This window comes from Caenorhabditis briggsae, assembly GCF_000004555.2.
Source record: "Caenorhabditis briggsae complete genome, chrX, whole genome shotgun sequence".
NCBI lineage: Eukaryota > Metazoa > Nematoda > Chromadorea > Rhabditida > Rhabditidae > Caenorhabditis > Caenorhabditis briggsae.
Genome location: NC_013491.2, coordinates 4227752 through 4236366, shown reverse-complemented (window position 1 = coordinate 4236366; position 8615 = coordinate 4227752). Strand labels below are relative to the sequence as shown.

General features: G+C 39.0%; 3 protein-coding genes across 3 annotated transcripts in view; all 3 read right to left on the bottom strand.

The window, feature by feature from the left end:
* The window catches only part of CBG27502, a gene marked incomplete at both ends in the record, with an annotated part of 2415 nt that extends 483 nt beyond the window's left edge, over positions 1 to 1932 (bottom strand). Inside the window, 5 exons of the mRNA XM_045239065.1 lie at positions 146 to 207; positions 256 to 435; positions 490 to 703; positions 1460 to 1556; positions 1821 to 1932. Of these exons, the coding sequence (XP_045098069.1) occupies positions 146 to 207; positions 256 to 435; positions 490 to 703; positions 1460 to 1556; positions 1821 to 1932 (665 nt within the window). The remainder of the gene's footprint in view (positions 1 to 145; positions 208 to 255; positions 436 to 489; positions 704 to 1459; positions 1557 to 1820) is intronic.
* Positions 1933 to 3017: 1085 nt separating this feature from the next.
* On the bottom strand, positions 3018 to 4631 carry CBG02087 (the record flags this gene model as incomplete). Its single annotated transcript, XM_002643809.1, has 4 exons — positions 3018 to 3165; positions 3262 to 3497; positions 4109 to 4476; positions 4523 to 4631. The coding sequence occupies 4 exons, from the start codon at positions 4629 to 4631 to the stop codon at positions 3018 to 3020; spliced, it is 861 nt and encodes a 286-aa protein (XP_002643855.1).
* Positions 4632 to 7010: 2379 nt separating this feature from the next.
* The window catches only part of CBG02085, a gene marked incomplete at both ends in the record, with an annotated part of 3770 nt that continues 2165 nt past the window's right edge, over positions 7011 to 8615 (bottom strand). Inside the window, 4 exons of the mRNA XM_002643808.2 lie at positions 7011 to 7164; positions 7296 to 7474; positions 7526 to 7901; positions 7948 to 8210. Of these exons, the coding sequence (XP_002643854.2) occupies positions 7011 to 7164; positions 7296 to 7474; positions 7526 to 7901; positions 7948 to 8210 (972 nt within the window). The remainder of the gene's footprint in view (positions 7165 to 7295; positions 7475 to 7525; positions 7902 to 7947; positions 8211 to 8615) is intronic.

Sequence of the window (8615 nt, the reverse complement as noted above, 5' to 3'; positions counted from 1 at the left end):
AAAAAAATTTTTACCAACTATTCCATTTGGAATCTAAAATAACTTTTTATGCTCTATCCAACCATATAGGTCTCAATTTTTTTCGAGGGTAACACTTGGGAGTCATTCCATATAAGTGAAATTTTGAAATTGATAAAAAACTTACTCTTTCAGAAAGAAGACAGCGGCAACGCTTTGGTCGGTGAAGAAGCTTATCACTCCATCAACCTTAACATCAGGAATTCAGCGAATATTCATTAGGTTTTAAAAACTCACATATCTCAGATTTCTTTGTGGCTTTAAAGTGGAAATAATTGACATACTCTCGCAAATAATTGCTTGCGTTTTCTTATCAATGATTTTCAAAAAATCAATTTTCTTCAACCGGGAATCTTCCTCTGGGAGAAGCACATAGTGTCGCTTCATGATGCCATTGGCAGAATGGAAGGCGCCGAGCTGAAAACAACGAGAAAAAATTAATAAAATCCTCTAGAATAGATCAAAACATACCGAATGACAAATCTCGTGAATAATGTGAGACATGAGCTCACTCAAGTGCTCTCGATGCTTGTAAGTCCACTCATTCTCATTTTCTAGACTAGCCGGAAGATGTTTCATAAATCTCGGCGGAATAAAGAAATAGTTCATAAATTCTCGGTTGCATGATGTGAAGTGGGTGAAATTTCCAATAATGAAGTTCAAGAATATGTCTGGTTTGTCACGTCTGAAATGTTTTATGGGATTGTCTGGAAGACCTACAGTACATGCCAATAATATATACAACAACGTATTTTTTGAGTGATTTTCAATCATGTTGGCTATTGTCAAGAGTCTTTAGCTCGGCAATCAGGCTTCTTATCAATTTCAATTTTTTTAAAATTTTTTTTTGGAAAAATTAGAGAGCGTGAAACAGATCTAATAAATTGAAACTTTTGCATCCATAAAATTTTTATCACAAAAATATGTCGAAAAGAGCTTGGTAAACAGCTCAAAAACTAGAAATATTTCAAAAATTTTGGTAAATGCAACGGTTATAATTTAGAATTGTTTTACACCCTCAGAAGTTTTCGAAATGGTCAAAAACTTCACATATATACAACGGGCTGGGCTGGGGCGGGCTTTTTCAGAAAATGTTTTACCTGTCTTTTCAAAAAAATGTTTTTGAGGTCAACTAAAAAAATGGACGACTTTTCTGTCAAGTCAAAAACTTTTCAAGGCAAAACTGTCTATAAAAAATAGTTTTTCACAAAAAAATTTGAAGAAATTTCTGAAATTTCAAAACATTTTTCAAATTTGAAGCACCCAGGCCTGCCGGGCCGGGCCGTGGAGTCACGGGACCGGGTCCTGATTTTGCAAGTATGCTTAACAGCTGGGCTCCAGACTCCTCAAAATGGTAAAAATGGCAAAAAAAACAAAGAAAAATACGCTGTTGTGTACGTTATCAGCCGGTACTGTATATATGGTTTTCTTGAAAGCTGACAAGGTACAACAATGAACTTTTACTCCAAAACCACGGAATTCAAAATCGTCCCTGAGGGAAAGAAACAGCTCGGCGAATTTCGTTCCAGCATAGTTGACTGAAAATTACTGTATTCCTCCCTTAATAGAAGTCCACCAGAACCGTCAACTTTGAGCTCAATTGTCTCGATTCTTGTGAAAGATATCAGCAATTTGTCAACTGAATATTAGCAATATCACGATAAAATTATCAGTTGACAACTTTTTGATTTTTTCACAGAAATCGCAAGAATTGAGCTCAAATTTAACGGTTTGAGCGGGCTTCTATAGAAACAAATACGGTAATCATACTGAAACGTATCTTTAGGATTTTTATTACTCACCATATTTCTCAATTTTCGCAGAATAATCATAGCTTTTCGAGTGCGATGGATTCGCAATTATTATCATCAACCGAAGCGGTTCTTTGTCGACTTGACCCATGACCGTCGACATTGTTGTGACGAGAAGTGTAACCTGAAAGTGTAAGATGGAACTGTGAAAAGAAAAAAGGAAGTGCCGCCTTTCTCGTGACTATCGAAAGATTCTAATCAGTGGAACGGTAAGTTTTCTGAAATTGAGAAAAAAAAACTTTGTTCAGGAAACCAGAAGAGAGAATACTTTCGCTACTTGGTGTAAACCAGGCCAAGACTAAGTTTCGTGCGAGAATCCAAGTTTTTCTTTCTTGCAAAATTATAAACTTCGTCTTGGATTTTTGAGTTCTGATGTGAGATTATAGGTTACAGGAGTTTGAAATTTCAAAATTCTTGAAAATATTCTGCAAAACAAGAGCTTCAAAAAAGGCTCAGAATGATTCTGAAATCGGGGAGTTGTCAATAACAACAGTTTGCACGTTTTTGATCAGAAGAACATTTTTTGTTGTACAGCACACTTTGATCTTGAAGAAACAATCGGCAACAACATTGGAATCATAAGGAAAGCTGGGAAACTGATAAAAATTGTTCCTGATATACTGTATCGGTCGTCGCCGGCAATTTTCTTGATCAGATTCTAGATAAGACCTCGGATCATGCGGATCAAACCCCGCCAAGTTTATGAAAAGGTTCCGACCCAGTAGTATTTCCATTTCCAACCAAAATCTGACTATGTCCGGCTACACGGCCGTTTCTTGGGCAATTTTTGACCATAAGCTGGCCAATCGCTATCCAAAAGCCGAACTCCTTTCTGCTTCTGACCAGAATCTGTAAGCCGACAGCCGAGGTATCATGGCACTGTTTGCTCATTCTTATGATGTTTGGAGTTAAAAATGTTTGGTGCCATTCCAGTGAATAGCTGTGTTTTTTATTCATTCTTCAACGACCGGCTTGGGGGCCATAATTGGTTTTTTCAGAACTTTGTTTTTTCCTACGATCCATCTATTTGAAGTCAGTGATCTGTTGAAAGCTGGCTATGACTAATTATCATACCGGCTTAAAACAGAACAGAAATGTTTTATTGATTGCTTAAACCGGTCGATAAAATATTCAACCAGTATGAGACCGGCAGTGAAAACATTAAAGATCATTACTCACAAGTATCGCTCAAATTTTGACCATCGGCAAGCGGCAACGAATGCGGTCCGGCTTTGTGGGCTCAGCACGGAGTGAGTTCCTGTCAAAGTATGCGGCTCCTCCGTACACCAATTGAACAACCACAGCGTCCCATTGCAAGTGTTGGGGGATGGTAAAACTGAATTCGAAGCCACAGGCAAAGAAAAATTGATTGGTGTAGTTGGTTCTAAAATTCCATGACCCATCAGACCTTCATAGACCGTTCGAGACTTACTGGCTAAGGACCACAATCGTGTGAATGGAGTAGTTTGTCCAAAGATCCAATTTGTTGTCCTTCATCGTGCAGACGACTTCTGGTGGGATTGCAGTAATCTTGTTGGACAACGATTCCGACAGAATCCTAGCTGAAATGTCGTCCAGAAGGTCAACTAGACGGAGTGTGTTGTTGTTGTTGTTGAAGAGGGTGATCACTCCAGACATGATTCCAGTGTCAGCATGATAGGCTCCGAGCTGCAAAATTTTTCGTTTTACTGGAAAACTGTGTTATTTTTGATTTTCCTAGCGGAGACAGTTGGCAGAGTTTGGTGTAACATATTCATTCAAATCAGACTAACTTCCTGTTCAGCATACATGTAAAATTCCGGGCCCGGCCTGGAAGGCGCGGTAGCAAAAATTTTGTCATTTTAAACCGAATTTTGAGCTCTCAATACATTTTTCTATAATTTTTTTGTGCTTTTTGGATTGTTTGTCTGTTTGATCAAAAAATATCAAAAAAAAACTCGAAAAAAATTTTTTGATCGAAAAAAATCACATAAGGATCCCCTTATGTGTTTTTTGAAATTTTCAAAACTTGTGGAAGGACAGGCCCGCCGGGCCGGGCCTCCGAAATTTGGGAAAAAGCCCGGCACGGCCCGGCCCGGCCCGTTACAAGTATGCTGTTCAGAGGAAATTTCACACGAACGTCACTGACCATGATCCGCTATTCTGCCGGTTCTGGGAACGTTCCGACCTTGAACTGGCCAATGTTCGTCAAAAAGCCGAACCTCTCAACTTTTGACCTGAAGTTACAAGTCGAAAGTTGAGCACGAGCTTCACAAAAATCTGCAGAAGAAAAATCTTACCATGTGAAAAAACTCGTGGAAGAAGTGATTCAAAAACCACTCGTATTTATCCCTCGCATACTCCGACATATTCGCAACAACCATCTCATCCGGTAGAATGGCTAGTTCCGATATTGGAATTCGAATTTGTGCACGGTTTCTGACCGCATGAGCTCTCAATTGGAAATCGTTGAAGTTTTCGACCTGGATCACAAACTTCGCACCATCAGCCTCCACACTGAAAAGAGCCTTGTGATCGAAACATTTCGAATAATGAACCCACTTCTCCTCCTTTTGCAGTTGCACGCTCCTGTACTGAAGTTGGGAATGCTGCACCTGGTGGTCGTACTCCTCCACAAACTTGTCAATGCATTGAAGAACATACCGCACTAAAAATATTTTGTTTTTGTGATTAAATTTACTTTAATTACTCACAAATCTTATCTATTTTTGCCATTTCCTCTCTCGACGCGATTTCTCCGTTGGTTCCTGGCACATACATTCCGGTGAGTACGTAATTCGGTTTATCAATCAACTCCGTCATAATTTACCCGCGATTTGAGCTGAAAAACAAGAAATTTGGTTGAAAATTGAACAAAAAAAAAGGGAAAATAGAGGTAAAAGAAGATACGAACGCCGTTCTACGCGCACGCACAGCGCGCCTTGCTGCATGATGCGCGTCAATAACACCGAATGTGCGCGCACACTCAATGGAGCAAATATGCGCACACTAAGCAAAATATGTGGAATGCATTGCTCGAGATAATGAACACGTGGAGAATTTTTCGAGAAAAAAAAAGAAAATCAATATTTTTCTTTAGCCGAAGCATGTTCCGGCTTTACTACAAAATTCTATTTTCTGGAAAATATTATGGTCTTTTAAACAAAATGCGGTTAAACTAATTGTGAAAACAATGGTCCTGTGCTCTTTTGAAAACAATGGTCCTCTGCTCTTCCCTATAGCTTGAACTGGTTGATTGCTGTCTTAATTTCTTAACCTCCCTCTTTATCTTAAGAAAATCCATTCAGATATCCATATTCAAAATTGTCCTCGACTTCGATGATAAAACTTTCGCCATTGGTATCAGGATCTGCAATCTGGATAGTGACCGGGTTTCGTCCTACCTGCTTCGTCGTTATCAGGAGATTATCAGAAGTTTCATCGTCTTTTCAACGTCGTCAAGTATCGTGTGACATTTTTATTAGGCTTTTCATGATTATTGAATGGGATGTTTTGTATTTTCATTGTGTTGGTGTGTTTTCTCGGTTTATTATTGTGTTGTATTACCTTGCAAATTTGTTCATTCTTGCGCTACAAAAGGTTTAAATAAAAAAACAATATCCATCCAAAAACAATACTTTTGTCTTCGACAATTGTCGTCTTAATCTGATTCCATCATCCTTAGCTTCTTTCATCCTAAGCTTCTTTGTGGTATAAATTCCTGAGCAGTTTCTTCCTCCCAAACAGCGTATACATAAGTCAAAACATATCCCTCGAGTTGGTCTTCTGGCACATCATAGTTTGAACCCATATGAACAATAACTGTGACAAGTGAATCAAAAACAAAACTAATGTTTGCTCTAAAAGAAGATCACTGTTTACGCGGATTTTTAGCTCAATTATCTCAGTTCTTTCAAAAAATATCAAATAATTTTTAACTGACGATTTGTTTATTATAATATCACCAACATTTTATCAGTTTACAGTTTTTGGATATCACTCATACGAACAAAGATAATTGATTTCAAAGTGTACGTATATCGTGGACTTCTATCAAATAAAGTTCTAGAGTACGATACACAAGAAGCTCATCAACATGGTTTTGAGCTCATGGAGCCGGATTACGCCACCGTTGTGAAACGAATGAAAAGAATGGGAATCCATCAACACGGGGAAACAGCTGATGGCATCTACGATTACGAACTCCGGAGGAAGCTTGAGAACAAAATTGGGATAAAAAACAGAAGACATCTGGTGCATATTATGGACACCTTCAACAAAGCTGAGATAGTCTATCGATATCGGCGTATTCTAAAACCAATACCCTGCACGGAGAACATTCGAAGGATTCAAGATCGGAACAGTCCGGTTGACAGGCATCGCCTACTTCAGAAATGCTGATTTTGCGGAAGCATTCACTGAGATATGTAGCAGTGCCAAAAATATCATACTCTCTCCTTTGAATCCGGAATTCCCTACATCGCTACTCACCAACAGCCGTGACTATGTTCGTTGGAGAACCATGCCTATCACGAACCGTCTTCCACAAGGTGCATGAACCTGTTCTTGAGAATCTGGAGAGCGGGAGCAAGCTGAAGACTCGAACACTTCTGTCTCGTTGCCACTGGAACCATGGATATCGAAGCCGTGTTAGATGATTTGGAGCATACGAAGCAACCTCAAGAGCTCTGCAAAACTTTCAAGGCTTTTGGTGATGAAAGTCAGGTGACGGAAATTACTGTCAATGGAGGATGCGATGTGAAGGCAAGGGATGGTTGTGTGGCAACCATCGTGGTCACGGAGATTGCAAGAACCCCGGATGGACCATTTTACGATTGGTACAGATGTTCGTGCATCCGATTGAAATCGAGCCCGAAGTTGATGGTTTGACTGGGCTCCTATCCGAGTTGACCACACAGTGATTCTGCGCTCTGCTATTATTTTTACTTGCCTTGTTTTTTTCTTTGCTTTTCTTGCTTGGTTTCTAGCATTATTGCCCAATTCTTTTGCAACAAAAACCCGGCTTCCATGAAATCCTGCAATATTTTTTCGCTCTTTTTTGGATAGTTTTTGCAGTTTTTCTTTTTCCAAATTGCATTTGTGGACATAAAGACAAAAATATAAAAAATTATCTACCAAAGTTGAAAATTTCATTATTACAGAACAAAAGGAATATAATATAGATAGCGATATCAAAATTAATCAACGTCTATTATTACGGCAAATTTTGTCATAAATATCCGGGAAAGCGTCCAAACATCCCTCAGTAGTTCTCTTCCAATCGTAAAGAGTTCTATCAAACATTTCGGCATACTCTGCTTTAGGCATGTAAATATCCGCATACGTCATTTGGAATCTGAAAAATAAAATTGAAAATCTGAAAATAAAATTGAATAGAGAGAAGATATTCGAAGTTTTTTTTCCCACAAGTTCAACTCCTCGAGAGGCTTATATGAACGAAATTTCGAGAAAAAAACCAATACTCACCCATTTACAGAAATCACATATTTCTCAAGCACTCTTGTTGTTCTAGCATGATGGTATCCCTTCTTGGTTGTGACTCCATATGCTCCAACATCCACGTACATTTTGCTGGTCGCATTTTTGAGCCTCATAAGTCCAGGTTGATATTTCAGGTAGAATGGGCAGAGCCAAAGAGGATAGATCTAAAAAATTTTTAGAATATTTTTTGGAAAATCCTAAAAAACGGGACTCACCTCAACTTCCTCATCGAACAGTGTGACACATTCTTCTAAATTTTCCAATGGAATAAGCATGTCTTGAAGGACATGACTACGATCATAGAGCTTTCGGAGCACATTTGGTGTTGTTGCTTTCAGGAAGGCAATCTTTGGTGGACATAACCAACCCATTAGATATCGGAATATGATATTGTTTCCGAATGGAACAATATCTCTGAGCTCCCAGAAAATGCTCCTGGAGTGGCGGTGATAGTAGTCACGAAGTGGGATGTACTCAACGGATTGTTGTCTCTTATTGATCAAATCTTCCACATGGGTGTAGAACCATTTCTTGTACCAACGACCGATAGGATTGATCACTTCATCATCAGTCTCTGGACCATCGGAGAACCTTAACATTTCAAATTTGGAATTTTATTGTACAGTGGAATACTAACTCTCCCAACATAATACATCCCTTGTTCTTGTCAAACTGCAAAGCCTCCACAAAATCGACATTATCTGCGAATCTGTCACTGTCCGTTGTTAGCGATTGGCACATCTCGTTCAACGTCGACGTTTTCTTATAAGTAAGCTTCACGTACTTCTTGCATGGAATGATTTTTATGGTTGCTGCTGTCAAGAAACAGATAGTTCCCTGACTCCATGGGATTGCATAGAACAACGAGTTTCCCTCCTTTGTTTCCTTTGTTTTAGCGCCCTGGAATTCGAAAACACTGGTGAAGGTCTTCCCATACATTTTAACCCCTGAAATCATTTTATAAGTAATACTTTTCTCAATATTCCAATTTTCTAGAAAACGGAAGCAGCATCGCCATCAATCACCAACGTCCTTTCCTTCTCCTCTCTTCAACGACCCCCCGACGCTCGTCGATTCTCATGGGGAACCGTACGAGATGCGATCCGATTCAAACCAACTGTCCAGTCAAACCTGACATTGAAAATACTCAACATTAAGTGAGTGATGTGCGTTTTTCGATCTCATCTTGCAACAAAAATTTCTCAGACAAACGACTGAAGACAAGGATGCGACTGCGGCAAAAAGTCGCCTGAGATTGAATACAATTGTTGATAAGGTGGTTTGATATAGATCAATTTTGTTATG